Genomic DNA, 18420 nt, shown 5'->3' on the forward strand with positions numbered 1-18420 from the left:
AATTATGTTTGGCGATGTTTGTAAGCTAATTTTCTGATTGGCGGATCTCCTGCTATAATTAGAGGAGGTGAAATTCTTCATCGGGAATTTGGCAGTTAAACACATGACTTGTGTTTTCTTCAGAAGATCGCCTCAAGGTCTGCACTCACAGGATCATATGATTAAAACGTTTCTCTAACATTTTTTAAACTATTCGAAAGCACCTAAAAATAGGCTCAGAATATATCAGTGTCGTGTTATTAACTTTTTAAGTCATTAATACGGTTTAATAAACTCCTGTCAGACGTGACTGAAAAAAGGCGCCACAGATAACCGCGCTTTCTTGTCAGAATATCCGCTGTCAAAAGATATTCTCTCCGAATGTCACCGTGTCGTTATTCTTATGTTGTTATGATGACCTTTTAAAAGTCATTAATACAGTTTATTAACCTCAGAAATCCCTGTCAGACGTGACTGAAAAAAAGGCGCCACAGAAAACCGCCCTTTCTTGAAAATATCTGCTGTTAAATGATATTCTCACCGAATATGTCACTCTGTCGTTACTGTCATGTTACTTAAAATAAATGTTTTGGTTGTGAAGTAAGAAGTTTCTCACCTTAGAATTTAAACGACGATTTGTCCTGTCAGACGTCAGTTACGTCGAGCGCGAGCGCCGTTGCTTGTTTTCTCAGTCCAGCACAGCAGATGGCGCTATCATCCCGCCGGAACAAAAACACAGAAAGAAAGAAGAACTTACAGTTTTAACAGCTGGTGAGTGTTTAATGTCTTTTTACATAAATTATGTGATGTACTTGTTTGTTTTCTCAGTTTGGTGTTTTAAGACTGCCGCATTCCCACTGTTTTGAGCGCGAACGCTGTAAAATACTCCATTTCAGTGTTCAGAAATGATATCATTTTTTAATTTCTGACATTACATTAAGCGAATGAGTGTAAATGTGTTAAATGGACAATATTATATGACCTATTATAAATATAATACCTCATAATATTATTTCGAAAAATTTATAACAATTTTATATTTATATAATCTCAGAAGTTTTCTTTACGATAATCAAAAGAAGCTGTTAAATATGTAACTATTATTTTGAAAAGATAAAGCAATTTACTAAAATGTAAAATTAGGCTACTATGGTAAAACTTTACAGTACGGTCTTATTTGCTAACATTAGTTAATGCATTAGCTAACACGTGAACTGAAAATGAACAATATAAAGTAAAAGATTAAAGCATTTATTAATTATTAGTTAGTAAAAGTCTAGTTGTTCATTATTTGTGTTAGTTCACAGTATATTAACAAATGTTACTTTGGATTTTAATAATGTAGTAAATGTTGAAATTACTTTGACTAAGATTAATAAATGCTGTAGTACAACATGTTAAATAATATTAAAAAATGAAAGTGTTACCAAATATATTAAATAACCTATTATAATAACTGATAATATTTTTCTGCAAAATCTAACTAAATGTAAAACAAATCTAAACATATTTTTATTTATATCATCTTAGAAGTAATTTTCTTCATTTAAAGGGTTAGTCATTCTGTCATTTATTACTCACCCTCATGTCGTTCCACACCCGTAAGACCTTCGTTCATCATCAGAACACAAATTAAGATATTTTTGATGAAATCCGATGGCTCAGTGACAGCAAGATAATTAACACTTTCAGAGCCCAGAAAGCTACTAAAGACGTATTTAAAACAGTCATGTGACTACAGTGGTTCAACCTTAATGTTATGAAGCGACGAGAATACTTTTTGTGCGCCAAAAAACAAAACAAAATAACGACTTTATTCAACAATATCTACTGATGTCGGATTTCAAAACACTGCTTCATGAAGCTTTGAAGCTTTACGAATCTTTTGTTTCGAATCAGTGGTTTCGAGCGTGTTATGATGTAACAAAGCCTCGTTTACTTTGGCAGTTTGAGATCGTTTGACACGCTCTGAACCACTGATTTGAAACAAAAGATTTGTAAAGCTTCGACGCTTCATGAAGCAGTGTTTTGAAATCGCCCATCACTAGATATTGTTGAATAAAGTCGTTTTTTTTTTTTTTTTGGGCGCACAAAAAGTATTCTCGTCACTTCATAATATTAAGGTTGAACCACTGTAGTCACATGACTGTTTTAACGATGTCTTTAGTACTTTTCTGGACCTTGAAAGTGTTAATTATCTTGCTGTCAATGGAGGCCTCACTGAGCCATCGGATTTTGTCAAAAATATCTTAATTTGTGTTCTGAAGATGAACGAAGGTCTTACAGGTGTGGAACGACATGAGGGTGAGTAATAAATGACATTATTTTCATTTTTGGGTGAACTAACCCTTTAACAGAACTCCTCTTGTTTCTTGTTCCTCCTTGATTACTGTCATTTCCATTCCCTTCTACTTCTTGTCTCACATTGATTTGTGACAGTTATTTTCAGATTTTATGGAGTTGAAAAAGGAAAGTGAAGAACTGAATGAAGTGGAGGAGAAGCCACAAGATCCCATTAAGGAAGAAGAATCTTCCAGTTGCTCAGATGCCGATTCTTTGACCTGCACTGAGTGTGGAAAGAGATTCACGAGCGCAGGAGATCTCAGTGTTCACCTCAGAATTCACACCGGAGAGAGACCGTACATCTGCCATCAGTGTGGATCGAGCTTCATCCAGAAAGGAAACCTGAACGTGCACATGAGAATTCACACCGGAGAGAGGCCGTACTCATGCCAGCAGTGCGCAAAGAGGTTCATTCACAAATCAGACCTCAAGAACCACAAGCGATTTCACTCCGGAGAAAAACCGTACACATGCAGTCGGTGTGGAAAGAGCTTTGCGAGTAAAGGAAACCTCAAAGTGCACACAAGAACTCACACCGGCGAGAAGCCCCATAAGTGTGTGCTCTGCGGAAAGAGTTTCGTTCAGAAAGGAAGCCTTCATGAGCACATACGGATTCACTCCGGAGTGAAACCGTACACCTGCTCGCAGTGTGGAAAGAGTTTCAAACGCCAAGGCCATCTTAGGTGCCACTTCAGAATTCATAATAACAGAAAAAACACTTGCGTTTGTCCACAATGCGGGAAGAGTTTTTCATGTAGAGGAAACCTTACGAGTCACCTGAGAATTCACTCCGAAGAGAAATCTTACTCGTGCCTTCAACGCGGAGCGACTTTCACGTGGCCGAAGACTTTCGAAGATCATCTCAGCTATCATTCTGGATCAAGGCCTTTTAAGTGCGGTCAGTGTGATCATGAGAAGCCTATTGCGACGGAACGGACGATTGTTCACGAAGACGAGAGGAAGACGTACACGTGCTCTTTTTGTTCAAAGACTTTTTCACAGCTGCGCTTTTTCGAGGAGCACCGGAAAATCCACACCGGAGTGAGATCGTACGTGTGCTCCGAGTGTGGGAAGATCTTCACCACGCCTGGAAACTTGCATCAGCACCAGAGGATTCATGCTGGAGAGAAACCGCACCAGTGCTCGCAGTGCGGGAAGGGTTTCAGTCGGTTGGACGGCATGAGGACGCACCAAAGGATCCATACTGGAGAGAAACCGTTCGATTGCGCTGCGTGTGGAAGGAGTTTCAGAGACTCGAGGAATCTACTGAGGCATATGAAGAAGAGCTGCCCTAAGTAGTCACCGAGAACTATATCTATATATCTGTTAAAGAGTTATATGCCAGGAGCCAAACCAATCAGCTACGAGGAGAATCACAACACTACAAACTTTGATTTGAAGCAAAAAAATACAAGACTGTGAACCTTTAGGGATAGTTCATCCAAAAACTGTCATCATTTACTCACCCTCAAGTCGTTCCAAACCCGTATGAGTTTGTTTGTTCTGCTGAAGATTTTCATTTTTGGGTGAACTATTCCTGTGAACCACAATCCCATGAAGCATTGCAAACAGCATAATGGAATTAAAAACGATGGAGAAATATAAAACTACTCATTTACAAATGTTGATTTTATCCGGGTTCGTACGGTCATGAAAAACCTGGAAAAGTCTTGGAATTTTAAAATAGCAATTTCCAGGTCTGGAAAAGTTTCGGAAAAATAAATAAACCCAGAAAGTTTTGGAAAAGTCATGGAAATTTGTTTCAAAATATTCATAAAATTGAATATATGTTTAAGTGATAATATTGGTTAAACAAACTACAATACTCAGCTTCATTCAATCCATCCGACTGTGGCATTCTGTCAGATTTCGTTTTACAACGTTGAGCATTAGAACCAATCACACACGTTTTTGTTGGGCTAATGAATTTGATGGCCAATCAGAGGCGTTCAGATTTGAACATGGAATTTTATTCTTATTTTACATGTATACACAGACGTGTCATGAATATTTGCCTCAAAAGTCGTGGAAATTTATTGGTAGAAACGTGTACGAGCCCTGTTTTATATATATATATATATATATATATATAAGTGTATTGCAAAATATTTTTTTTATATTTTAATGTTTTTGAAAGAAGTTTCTTCTGCTTTTATTTTTATTTATTTGATCCAAAATACAGTAAAAATTGTGAAATATTATTCCAATGTAAATCATCTGTTTTCTATGTGAATATATAGTAAAGTGTAATTTATTCCTGTGATCAAAGCTGAATTTTCAGCATCATTACTCCAGTCTTCAGTGTCACATGATCCTTCAGAAATCACTGTAATATGATGATTTGATGCTCAAGAAACATTTATGATTATTATCAATGTTGAAAACTGTTGTGTATAATTTTTTTCGGGATTATTTGATGAATATAAGGTTTAAAAAAAAAAACAGCATTTATCTGAAATAGCTTTTGTAACATAATCACTACCGTTCAAAAGTTTGGGGTCAGTAAGAGTTTTTTTGTTTTTGTTTTTTTGGGAAAGAAATTAATACTTTTATTCAGCAAGAATGCATTAATTCATGGATTAACAATTGATCAAAACTGACAGTAAAGACACTTATAATGTTGCAAAAGCTTTATATTTCAGATAAATGCTGTTATTTTGAACTTTCTATTCATCAAATAATCCTGAAAAAAATTGTACACAACTGTTTTCAACACTGATAATAATCAGAAATGTTTCTTGAGCATCAAATCATCATATTAGAATGATTTCTGAAGGATCATGTGACACTGAAGACTGGAGTAATGATGCTGAAAATTCAGCTTTGATCACAGGAATAAATTACACTTTACTATACATTCACATAGAAAACAGCTGATTCACATTAGAATAATATTTCACTGTTTTTACTGTATTTTTGATCAAATAAATGCAGCCTTGATGAGCAGAACCTCTTTCAAAAACATTAAAAAATCTTACCGTTCAAAAACGTTTGACCGGTTGTGAATTTTGGGTTTATTGCAATATATGCATATATATATATTTCAATTTTTTGAGAGCGTAGAGAGATCGAATTGCAGTGCTTCATGGGAGTGGGCTGAGCTAACAAGATTTTTGGTGTTCTCTGCTTGTTTCTACTCTGATTGGTGGAATTTTCTGTACAGCATCATGGGTAATGTAGCTTTTTGCCACAAACTCTGCTGTTAAACATGGTTATTGTAAAAACTAAGTTGAAATAATGTGGGCTGATGGCTTCAACTGAAGAAAATATCATCCATTAACATCCTCGTATCTCACAGCTTATAAATTATCGTTAAAAAAATCAATTTCCCTATGGAGAAAATGAATGTTTTTACTTCCGGAACCGACTGTTGCACTTAATTGTGTTGTATATTGTCAAACTCATCTCAAAAGAATTAAATAAACTAATATACATCTATTGGTGAAGTTTATTGGTGAAGTTTTAAACAAAAAAGAAATATATATTTGTGTTCTTACTGTATATTTTGCTAATAATAATAATAGATTGGGTGTGGAGTAGCTCAGAGGGTGTGTGTTAAAAATATTGTCATTTATTGCATCTTCCAGACAAGTCTATTAAAGTGTGCTGATTTTACATTAAACTATGGGAAATTAATTTTTTGATGAATGCATTTTTGGCTGGAAATGAATTTTTTAAAGAAAAAAATGTAAATACTTTTAATAATGCTTTAATATACTTATATTCAACCACTGTGAAAATATTGTGGTAGATCATGTGTGTGTGTGTGTGTATATATATATATATATCAAAAAACATACACTTTAAGGCAAATAAAAATGATCCTAAATTGAGAGCTTTAGTTAATAAACACATATTTAGATGTTTGTGCCACAATATTAAGATAAACGTTTGCTGCGTTTGTTTTTATTGAATCTTTCCCTTTAAATCCGGCTGGTCTTGTGATGTGACATCACTGCGCAGCTGACAGTAATGAAGCACAATTGAGTTTAGTCCGCTACTCTGAGAGAAACCACAGCAAACCTCAGTAAAATCCCGTCTTTTTCGTCTCCTCACAGCCCGGTAGCGCGTGCGTTATATATATGTGTGTGTTTGAGCGCTGACATTTACCCTGTGGCGCATGTGCAGAGCGTCAAAAACCTGTTTTATTTCACTTCTCTGAGTTTGTGTCAGTCGATCCGCTGGATATCAGTGTTTCTGAGCGCCTCTGGTCGTTTATATTTTTAGACGACAGTCCAGCGGTAAAGTGCGTCAGTCATGGCCATGATCACCTCCACCCCGATGGAGAGCCGCGCCTCCACCGCGCGCTCCTCCAGGCGGAGCGGCGCGTCTCCGTCCGGCGTCAGCCCGACGCGCCTCACGCGCCTGCAGGAGAAAGAGGACCTGCGACACCTCAACGACCGCCTGGCCAACTACATCGAGCGGGTCCGACAGCTGGAGAATGACAAGTCATCCATGCAGCTCCTCCTGGAGGAGAAGGAGGAGAGCACGGTCAGGGAGGTCGGGAACGTGCGCCGCTTGTACGAGACGGAGCTCGCGGACGCGCGCAAAAGTCTGGACGCCACCGCGAACGAGAGAGCCAGAATTCAGATCGAGTTAACTCAGCTGAAGGAGGACCACCGCAAACTCACGACCAGGTGAAGTTTCCTCTGATAATCTGAGGCCTCAGGGGGCTGGGGTAGTTTTATGCACTTTATTAATTACCATTTGTTTAATATGGAAATCCATTTCCACCACATAAGAAAAATATGTTGTTGTAAATCATAGTATGTCATAATTTCGTCATATGACATAAGTCAAAATTGACATTTTAATTCAGAATTTCAACTTTTAATACATCGTTTTTTTGATGTCATAATTATAACTTTTTAAGTCATAATTGACAGTTCGCAAAGTCTGTCCCCCTTTATTTACTGTTGCTATGGTCGGACATGTTCTCAGAGTGAAAAATACATCGCGAATCAAAGATGACACTAACAACGCTTCGACAGACAAGAGCAGGTTACTTTTGATATGAAACAAATTCCCAAATTGTGTCATTTTTAAAGAAATGTAAACAATAAATGCCGTTTATTGCGCCTCAGTTCAAGCGGCTCGTGAACCGATCATCTCTTTCTACTAGTTCATTTATAGCATCAAATACACATGAATGAACATCAGAAGGAATGTTGTTTCAACCGCGGAAAGACGTCAGTACACACCATTTTTCAAGTTCAAGTCCACCCACATTAATCTACTAAAGCTGGGTGCACACTATACGATTTATAACAGTCCTTTACGATTGTTGCTTGTCAGACTGTACGAACATGATCCTCATGTCACACTGTAGGATCTCAGCTGTCCTATATGTCATACTGTACGACAGTCAAGACGCCTTAAAAACGGACGCGCACTTGAAAACTTGTCCGGAGTTTTACGTCATCAACCCACACACAGTCGATGACTGTGAGCTGCGTTACACGCGGGACTGAAATGGTGGCTAACAAAGAAATCTCTAGCGTTAATTTTGATCACGGCTTATCTTGAAAAACGAAGACAATTTGACGTTTGTCGTAGGAGAAGTCACACTGCAGGACTGTGCGCCAAATCTTCTGACACTGCCAGAATTTCGTCGGAGGTAAAATTTGATCGCAACGGTGATTAATCGACTGTCGGTGAACATGTCAAACTAGCGATCAAAGACTACAGATTTTTGCCTAGGATTATACGAATCTTTTAGGATTCTCAAAATTTGTCTCAGATGACCAAATCGTGGCCAAAATCGCACAGTGTGAACCCACCTTAAATCTCCCCTGACTGCTTTGTCGGACGTAACGGCGGATTATGATTGGTTAGATCACCTGTCAGTCAAACTCCTGGGGAAGGGTTCATTTTGATTTGGTATGTCATAATCTTATTTATTACATTTACAATTTAGTGTGTCAGTTTGAACTTTTAATATCATAAAAAGGACTGTCAGAATTTCAACTTTTGATTTCATAATTATGACTTATGAAATTGATGTATTGTGATTTTTTTTTTTTTTTTTTTTTTTTTTTTTTTTTTTTTTGTCAATAAATTGACTATCAAAATTATTGTCATAATTTCGACAAATCAGAATTGATTTTTTTTTTCTATTATATATAAGATGCACCGATACTAAATTTCTCTACCGATAGCCGATTATTCAGAGTGATATCTGCTGATACCGATAATGGTACCGATAATTTGGGGGTTCTGCCTTTATGTAATTAATAATTAATTTATTATATTTTCAATTATTATATTTCGAAAATAAATGGCAAATAAAAACTTTATTCTCTCCATTTCATCAACTGGTTTCAGAGTAACTGGTATCAGTTATAAACAAACACATTACTCAAATTAATATTAACACATTAACTAAATTCTGAAGATTAAATGAATATTTCTTAACTTTCTGAATGTTATTCATATAATTACTATTAATATTGAACATCAAACTGGTTTCTTAGCATTTTCTTTACACAAAGCTCAAATTCAGTGCATTTTCCTGCCCTCTTTTGATTGACAGGATATATCGGCCCTGACTATCGGCTGTTTCTAAACTATCGGCCAACAGTGTGAAAATTTGCTTTTATCAGCCGATACTGATTATTGGCCGACATATCGGTGCATCTCTAATATAATATATTATTTTACTTATTTATTTACTTACTTACTTTTTAAAACATCACCCAGAATAGGGCAAGCTGAAGTGAAATCATGGATGATTGTTTTTATTATTATTTTCACTCACCTTTACACTTTTGGTTGTTTTAATATTGCGGTCACTGATAGAGTGAGTCAAAGACTGACATCTCAAACAAGATATAAATATACAGACATGTTTGTCAAAAGATTTTTTGCATTCATTTTTTTTCTTTATATTTGGTAATGTATAAAATGTGCTCTTTCCAGTTGCATTTTTGCTGCATATTTCTGTCAGTATTAAAACAGCTTATTACATATAATCTAAAGTTTGTTTGCTTGTGCCTCAGGAATAACAAGAAAGAGTGTGAACTGAACACGGCTGTCGGACACTGGAGGAATCTTGAAGCCGCGCTGAACTCTAAAGAAGCGGATTATGCCAATTTACTGTCCACCAACCGCAGACTGGAGAATGATCTCTCTGATCTCAAGACTCAGGTGGCTAATGTGAGTCCAAAACATGCATGAAACAAACGGGACAGACTGAAGGTATTCGTAGTGGTTGCACCGGCTATCCATAACTAACTTCATCATCTAGACATATAATTCATGGATGACACAGTAAACACTGACTGAGCTGATGTGCAGTAATATTTAAAGGTGCAGTAAGTGATTTCTGAGAAACGCTGTTGAAATTGGATCAGACTGAGCAGCACAACACGCTTGCAGCCAATCAGCAGTAGGGGGCGTGTCCTCTCATCATGGGGAGGAGGTAGTGAGCCAATCAGAGGTTGGAGGCGTGTCCACTCATGCAGGGGGTGGAAAGAGAGAGCCAATCAGCAGTAGGGGGTGTGTCCACTCATGATTGGAGATTTGAAGACTGTAGAAAGAGATGTGGCTGAGAGACATTACAAATGAGAGAAGCTCAGATGAATATCATTTTCACTTCATTTTTCACAAAGCATCATTTTGCTTCACTTCAGCTTTGATAAGAAGACATCCACTCTCGCATTGCGTTTTTGTGCATTTTGGGGGCGGAGCAATGAAGGGAGGGGCGTGTTTGTTTGGGTTGATTTCAAATATCAATAGTGTTTCTCAGAAATCTCTTACTGCACCTTAACTCAATTAAATCCAGTAAACTGTTCTTCTTCTGCCTTACAGATGGAAACGGCCCTGCAGAACGTCAAGACCCAGCTGAACTCTGAGATGCTGCGTCGAGTGGACGCCGAAAACCAGATTCAGACGCTGCAGGAGCAGCTGGACTTCCAGAGGCATCTCAGTGAACAGGTTTCTGGTCATTTTTTGGCTGTATTTGGTGTTGGTTAATGTTCCGGGTTGGTTTTTAGTGTCGTTCCCAGCCGACACTCAGTGTAACGTTTGCGCTGGTGTGTTCAGGAGGTGCGGGAGATGCGTAGCCGTCACGAGAGCCGGCTGATGGAGCTGGACAGCGGCAGACAGAAGGAGTTTGAAGGTAAATTAGCTGAAGCCATGAAGCAGCTCCGAGAAGAACATGAAGCTCAAATCCAGCAGTACAAAGAGGAGCTGGAGAAAACCTTCGCTGCCAAGGTAAAACGCTTCGTGTTCGTTCTTCCCAGAACTTTTAATAATTATTTTTTATTTATTTATTTTTTTAATTATTAATTAATTAATTAATTAATCTTTTTTTTTTTTTTTAAACAGTCATGCAAAACTATGAGTTGAATGTGTGTGTGTGTGTGTGTGTGTATATATGCACATTTCATTCATATTTTATTTATTAATATTCCTTATTTACAAGTAAAATTTAAAAATAAAGTATGTGTGAAATTAAAATATTTAAAATATATATTTATATAAAATATATTTATAATTTTTATATGTAATTTGCTATTTTATTCATATCTTATTTATAAATATTACATAAATTATAATGTGTGTGTGTGTGTGTGTGTGTGTGTGTATATATATATATATATATATATATATATATATATATATATATATATATAATCATATATTAATATTTCATTCTTTAATATTTTAATATTTTTATTTTTTCCTATATATTTTCCTATACTATTTAATATATATTTATATTTTTCCTTGTAAACAAGTAATATTTAATATATTTATATAAAATATCCATATATAAAAATATAATTTATTAGTTTATTAATATATTTTATACATAAATATTAGTCATATGTAGTTATATATTATATATGAATATTTTATTCACATATTAAAAAGATTAGTTGGTTTTTATATATATATATATATATATATATATATATATATATATATATATATATATATATATATATATATATATATGTGTGTGTGTGTATATATATTTAATATTATTAATTATATATCATTTATTTATTTATAATATTCCTTATATACAAGTAATATTTATAAATAAAATAAGAGTAAAGTTAATATATTTATATAAAATATAGAAATGTTTATAAACATTCATTTATATATTTGTTATTCATACATGTATAATATTGTTTAATTTATTAGTATCTTATTCATTTTATTTATAAAAATTCCTTAAGTAATTTTTAATATATTTATATAAAATATACATGCATAAAAATACAATTTATTAGTTTATTCATATATAAATATTACTCATATAAATTAAAGTTTTTATATATATATATATATATATTAGTCTTTGCTCCCTTCCTTGGCAGAATAGAAAAGACACAAATCTCCTCAAGCACTTCAGATGTTGGTTGAGTGTGTGTGTGTGTGTGTGTGTGTGTGTGTGTGTGTGTGTGTGTGTGTGTGTGTGTGTGTGTGTGTGTGTTCAGACTGTAAACAGCGTTGTTCTGTCATGACAGGAGTTGAGCTGAAAGAGAAAAGACTGCAGATGAAGACAGTTTACTCTTATGTCCACTGTAGATCACAGCTTTATGAGTTGTCAAATGCATCTCAGAACGCAGCAGTGTGTTTTCACGCACAAGACAGTGAATCAGAGTCAGTGAGGTTTGCCTGTGTTGATGTCTGTAACTCTCTCAGATTGAGGTAGTCTGCAGGAGAAGTGTAGTTCAGGAGTTTGAGCGACAGGAAGAGGCTGTAACCTGGACACACAGGAAACGCTTGATTTCACCGCATCTTTCTTTCATGGTACCTCAGTAACGCGTTAGAGACCGAACTATTGTCCAGGTTCTCGTTGGTCTGCAGTAACGGTGCGGTTTATCTCCTGCAGCTGGAGAACGCGAAGCAGACGGCGGTGAAAAACAGCGACTTCGCTTCTTCGACGAGAGAAGAGCTGGCGGGAACCAAACTGCGTCTGGAGTCTCAGTCGCTGCAAATCAACAACCTGCACAAACAGGTGGAGATCTGATCCGCTCAGATAGAAGCAAAAAAGTGTAAAAGCGTCTGAATGAGTGTGTGTGTGTGTGTGTGTGGATCAGAACGCGGCGCTGGAGGCTCGTGTTCAGGAGCTGGAGCAGATGCTGGACCGCGAGAGACAGCTGAACCAGCACCGGCTCTCTCAGAAGGAACAGGAAATGGCAGACATGCGACAGCAGATGCAGGAGCAGCTGGAGGAATATCAGAACCTGCTGGACGTCAAGCTCATGCTGGATATGGAGATAAACGCGTACCGGAAGATGCTGGAGGGGGAGGAGAAAAGGTGAGGTTGTTTTTATCGTTCGGGATGTTACGTTTTATTTTACGTGTTTCACGCACGCTTTTCCTCCCAGACTGAATCTCTCTCCGAGTCCGATCCAGCAGTCCACCGTCTCCCGAACTCACGCTCAGCCTGGGCGGAAAAGCTGGGGAAAGAAACGCAAACACGAGGGGACGAGTTCAGGGCTCTCGCCCAGCTACAAGCTTTCCCAGCATTCCTCATCTCGAGGGAACGTGTCCATCGATGAGATCGACCTGCAGGGGCGGTACATCAAACTCAAGAATAACTCCGACAAGGTACAACGACGAGGTTCTCTGAAGATTTGACATTTTATATCACAGTCATTAATATTCTATTATAGTTTTTATTCATATTTTTAATTGTTTTAGCTTTATTTTTTTATATTTTCCATTTTCATTTTAGTTAATTTTGTCTTTTTATTTATATATATTTTTTTAAATGTATTATATTTTGAAAATAAAAACATAAAAATAAAAAAATAATTCAAAACATTAATAACTATATAGACTTTAAAAAAAAAAAAATCTAATTAAAATGACAAACAGAACAGAATTACTATAACTAAAGTGGAAATGGAAAATATAAATTAATTTTAGTTGAAGTTTTATTAATTTTGTTTTTTCTTTATTATATTTTTAAATTGTCTAGTGTCATTTGCTATATTATAGTTTTTATTAATATTTTGAAATTTAGTTTTAAAGTTTTAGTAATTGTTTGTCTTTTTTTTTTTTCAATTTTTATAAAAAGTACCTTTTTTCATGTTTTAAAACCATAGATTTAAAAATTATAGAAATTTATAAAAAATTATAAAAATGACAAATGCAACAGTTACTAAAACTTTAAAATGAAAATATAAATTCTAGTTTTCTCTTTTAGTTTTTTAAAAAATGTCTAAATAGATTTTATTAGTATCTTGAGATAGATATATATATATATTTTTTTTTTTTTTTTTTTTTTTTTTTCCGTTTTCATTTTAACAACATTTTGATTGTGTTGTGCATTTTTGTTAGTTTTTTGTTTAATATGATTGTTTTGTTTTGTTTTATTTTGGTTTTATTTTATTTTGGTTTAGTAAGTATTAAGATTTAGTAAAAAATAAGATTAATTTTAGAGATTGATTTTTATTTCAAGTAAGGTTTTTTGGGTAACAAAAATAACCCTACAATATACATCACAAATATTTTTTCTAGAAAATTCAGTGTAGAATGTCTATTTTTGGGTGATCCAGCACATGAAAGGAGCTTCATCTCATTTGAATATTTTCTCCTTTTATTTTATTTGTGATGGATGTAAAGCAGCAGATCAGATGGTCATGATTATTCATCCAGCGCTGTCTGTGGAATGTGATTTCAGGATCAGGCTCTCGGAGGCTGGGTGTTGAGAAAGAGTGAAGCGGGCGCTCCTGACATCGTCTTCCAGATCCCCTCGCCGTGTGTGCTGAACGCCGGGCAGATGCTGACGGTAAACGCGGTGAAAACGCGGTGAATGTGCTGAAGGTTTGTCCCCGTGACCCCTCTGAAGGTGTGTGTGGTGTGTGTGGTCAGATCTGGGCCGCGGGCGCCGGTCTGGAGCAGATGCCGTCGCAGGGGGATTTAGTCCTGAGGACCCATGAGACGTGGGGCCCGTTCGGTGAAGTCCGAGTCTCCCTGCTGAACCCGCAGAACGAGGTGAGGCACGCTTGTCACGGAGAATATTAGAGGATTTTACATTTGATAAACCAATATGTTGGCCAGTGTTTGGCCAGTTTGAGATTACTGATCAATTAATAATGTCTGCTTGATTTAAGAAGTGTGTCTGTTCCAAACTCTACATCAATGGATGATAAAACATGTATTTATCTATTTGTTTTGTATTTTGTATTGGCTGTTTTTAATATATTTATAGTTTTTGTTTATTATTTTGTTTGGTTTATTTGTTTTATTTAAAATAAATTAATATTTAAAATGTTTATTTATTTTATTTATTTTTATTGAAATGTTTTGATTAAATGTTTACTTAATGTAAAAACCTCATGTTTTATGCATCTTTGCTGTCATTTAAATTGTTATATATATATATATATATATATATATATATATATATATATATATATATATATATATATATATATATATATATATATATATATATATTATTTTTTTTTATTTTTTTTTATTTGTTATTTTGTTTATCTGCTTATTTTTTTTAAAATAAATATTTTGGTTTTATTACTATCATGTTGTTGTTTATTTGTTTTATTTATATTTTGTTTGTTTATCTTTATTTTATTTAAAATATTTTTGTTTCATTATTATTATTATTATTATTATTATTATTATTATTGTTATTGTTTACCATATTGATTAAACAACCCATGAACTGTAGATATCAGCATCTTCATATTGGTTGATCATGTGATATTCTATAGAGAATATAAATGTTTATGCTCACCTCTGAAGTCTGTTTTTGTGCAGGAGACAGCGGAGTATTGTCTGGTGTGTGTTCAGGGTAAAGGTGACGAGGATCCGGACTATGATGAAAGCATCGTGACCCGCGATATTCACCTGCGGCGACAGGTAAAACAGTTGAGCTCTTGTGAAAACTAGCTGCTTTACTACAAGTCATCTGACATTATCTGATAGATTTCAGTCTGAACCTCACACAAATCAGTATGCGTTAAAAAAAAAAAAAAAAAAGAAAAAAAAAAAAAATCAATTAGAACAAAACACCAGAGCAACAATCCGGCAACTGCTCAGAGCACCACATAGCAACACCCTGGCAACCACCCAGATCACCATAGAAACCACATAGCAGTGACCTGACACCCACTCACAACACCATAGCAATGCCCTGGCAACCAATCAGAACATGGCGGCAACACCCTGGCACCCACCCAAAACACTGTAGCAATGACCCGACAACTGCCCAGAACACCCTTAAACCCACATAGCAACAGCCCATCAACCACCCAGAACACCATAGCAACCACGTACCACCCTGGCAACCACTCATAATACCTTAAGGACCACATAGCAACTCCCTGGCAACCACCCAAAACACCATAGCAATGACTCAACAACTGCCCAGAACACCCTAAAACCCACATAGCAACAGCCTATCAACCACCCTGAACACCATAGGGACCACATAGCAACACCTTGGCAACCACCCAAAACACCATAGCAACAGCCTATTAACCATCCAGAACACCATAGCAACCACGTACCACTCTGGCAACCACTCGGAACACCTTAGGGACCACATAGCAACACCTTGGCAGCCTCCCACAACACCATAGCAGCAGCCTATTAACCTCCCAGAACACCATAGCAACACCCTGGCAACCACCCAAAACACCATAGCAATGACTTGACAATTGCCCAGAACACCCTAAAACCCACATAGCATCAGTCTATCAACTACCCAGAACACCATAGCAACCACTTACCACCCTGGCAACCACTCAGAACACTTTAAGGACCACATAGCAACACCTTGGTAACCACCCAAAACACCATAGCAATGACCCGGCAACTGCACAGAACAGCCTAAAAACCACATCAACAGCTGAAATCTATATTTTTATTGTTTCTTCTTCACCTGTTTTGTAAAAGCCTAAACGAAGAAAAAAGAAATGTTGTTCCCTCTCCTGATCTGTCCTGATCCAGAAGCGTCTGTAGGTGAGATGGATCCAGTCGTCTGACTTTATCGCCGTCTGCTTTGCTTTAGCAATAACTGCGGCTTTGCATGTTTACTAATACATCATCATCATCATCATCGTTGTAACGCATCATATTACATGCATGTTTAATCTGTGGTTGCAGAGCTATGAAACAGTGTTATGCATTATATTTTTATTCATATGACAAAGAATCACTCGCTTTTCTGAGACATGTTTTGGCAGGTGCAACAGGTTTTTTTCAGCATGTTTTTGATCATTTAGAGGCCTTTGCATGTTAAATATGATGCAGTAGCTTTATAGAGTTAATCAGAAGAGTCTATAACAATGTTTTAAAGCACATGACATGTTTGTGAATGATCAATCTATGTCTCTTTTTCAGGGTCAGAGACCCAATCAGGACGGCAGCTGTGCCGTCATGTGACTCTCATCGCGTGTGATGTCACGCATCTAAAGACGCTCCGTCTCTGTTTGCTCTCACTTATCATATTTGATAAATGTTAAGGGCCAGAACTGGATTATTTCATTTTTACATGAAGAATTATTTGTTGTTCTAGGTTCTAATAAAGTTTAAATAATTGTTAGGTCATAATAAATTTAAAAATAAATGCTTTTTGAAAATTCATGTTTAAAGCTTATTTTCTTGATGTCTTAAAATGCCCTGACACCCACTCAGAACACCATTGCAATTCCCTGGCAACCTATCAGAACACCCTAGCAACCACGTAACACCCTGGTAACCACCCAAAACACTGTAGCAATGACCCAGCAACCACTCAGAACATCGTAAAACCCACATAGCAACAGCCCATCAACCATATAGCAACACCCTGGCAACCACCCGAAACACTATAGCAATGACCTGGGAACTGCTCCGAACACCCTAAAAAGAACATAGCATGGCAACCACTCAGAAAACTATAGCAACCACATAGCAACACCTTGGCAACCACCCAAAACACCATAGCAATGACCTGAGAACTGCTCCGAACACCCTAAAAGAGCAGAGCAACAGCCTATCAACCAACCAGAACACCATAGCAACCAAATAACACCCTGGCAACCACTCAGAATACCATAGCAACACCTTGGCAACCACCCAAAACACCATAACAATGACCCGGAAACTGCTCAGGGGTGCGTTTCCTGAAAGCATCGTTGGTGAACCATGGTCGTACATCTCATTGAACTCTATTGGTAATGACGGAACTTGCAACCATAGTTCGCTTTGGGAAACGCACCCCAGAACAGCCTAAAAACCACATAGCAACACCCTGGCAACCACCCGAAACACCATAGCAATGACCTGGGAACCACTCAGTCAGAACAGCCTAAAAACCACATAGCAACAGCCTAAGCCTAACAACCAACCAGGGGTGCGTTTCCCAAAGCGAACTATGGTTGCAAGTTCCGTCATTACCAATAGAGTTCAATGAGACGTACGACCATGGTTCACCAATGATGCTTTCAGGGAAACACACCCCAGAACATCATATCAGCCATATAGCAACACCCTGGCAACCACCCAAAACACCATAGCAATGACCTGTGAACCATTCCGAATGCCCTAAAAAGAACATAGCAACAGCCTATAAACCAACCAGGACACCATAGCAACCAAATAAAGAATACCATAGCAACACCTTGGCAACCACCTAAAACACCATAGCAATGACCTGGCAACTGCTCAGAACAGCCTAAAAATCACATAGCAACAGCCCATCAACCAACCAGAACACCATAGCCACCACATAACACCCTGGCAACCATTAAGAATACCATAGCAACACCTTGGCAACCACCCAAAAATCCATAGCAGTGATCTGGGAACTCGTCCAAACCCCCTAAAAAGAACACAACAGCCATAGCAACCAAGAAAACCATAGCAATAGCAACACCTTGGCAATGACCATGAGCCTAAAAACCACATAGCAATAGCTGAAATCTGTGTTTTTATCTTATGAGCTTATTTTTTGGTGTCTTAAAATGATTGTAATGTTTTAATCTGATTTTGTATGATTGGGTGTAATAAACTCATTAATATAGTGCTGGTTTTACAAGGTTCTTCAGTGGTTTTTGAGTTCAACAATGAACCTTTTTGTCCATAAAGTTAGAACCTTAAACACCTCTCAGAATGAACTAC

The 18420-nt window shown here is 36.6% G+C and overlaps 2 protein-coding genes across 3 annotated transcripts; both read left to right on the forward strand.

Annotated features, from left to right (window-relative positions):
* The first annotated feature begins 158 nt into the window (after positions 1-158).
* On the forward strand, positions 159-5759 carry LOC127505566 (gastrula zinc finger protein XlCGF57.1-like). The gene is made up of 2 exons (XM_051881203.1): positions 159-750; positions 2419-5759. The coding sequence occupies exon 2, from the start codon at positions 2434-2436 to the stop codon at positions 3619-3621; it is 1188 nt and encodes a 395-aa protein (XP_051737163.1). The 5' UTR covers positions 159-750; positions 2419-2433; the 3' UTR covers positions 3622-5759.
* Positions 5760-6255: 496 nt separating this feature from the next.
* lmnl3 (lamin L3) lies at positions 6256-16902 on the forward strand. 2 transcript variants are annotated; one of them, XM_051881192.1, is made up of 12 exons: positions 6256-6384; positions 6550-6959; positions 9321-9477; positions 10132-10257; positions 10366-10536; positions 12173-12298; positions 12381-12601; positions 12672-12894; positions 13973-14080; positions 14164-14286; positions 15073-15174; positions 16660-16902. In XM_051881192.1, the coding sequence occupies exons 2-12, from the start codon at positions 6580-6582 to the stop codon at positions 16699-16701; spliced, it is 1779 nt and encodes a 592-aa protein (XP_051737152.1). In that variant the 5' UTR covers positions 6256-6384; positions 6550-6579; the 3' UTR covers positions 16702-16902. The 2 variants fall into 2 exon arrangements, with proteins under 2 accessions (XP_051737152.1, XP_051737153.1); XM_051881193.1 differs by adding an exon at positions 16213-16278 and having other exon boundaries at positions 6276-6959.
* The last annotated feature ends 1518 nt before the right edge of the window (positions 16903-18420 follow it).

The sequence above is a fragment of the Ctenopharyngodon idella genome, chromosome 22 (assembly GCF_019924925.1).
Source record: "Ctenopharyngodon idella isolate HZGC_01 chromosome 22, HZGC01, whole genome shotgun sequence".
Classification (NCBI taxonomy): domain Eukaryota; kingdom Metazoa; phylum Chordata; class Actinopteri; order Cypriniformes; family Xenocyprididae; genus Ctenopharyngodon; species Ctenopharyngodon idella.

Bases quoted from the DNA above. Each gene is read 5' to 3' on its own strand.
- LOC127505566 (XM_051881203.1), top strand. From the start codon at position 2,434: ATGGAGTTGAAAAAGGAAAGTGAAGAACTGAATGAAGTGGAGGAGAAG.
- lmnl3 (XM_051881192.1), top strand. From the start codon at position 6,580: ATGGCCATGATCACCTCCACCCCGATGGAGAGCCGCGCCTCCACCGCG. The intron at 14,287-15,072 runs GTGAGGCACGCT...GTTTTTGTGCAG, and splicing joins TGCTGAACCCGCAGAACGAG to GAGACAGCGGAGTATTGTCT. The intron at 15,175-16,659 runs GTAAAACAGTTG...TCTCTTTTTCAG, and splicing joins ATATTCACCTGCGGCGACAG to GGTCAGAGACCCAATCAGGA.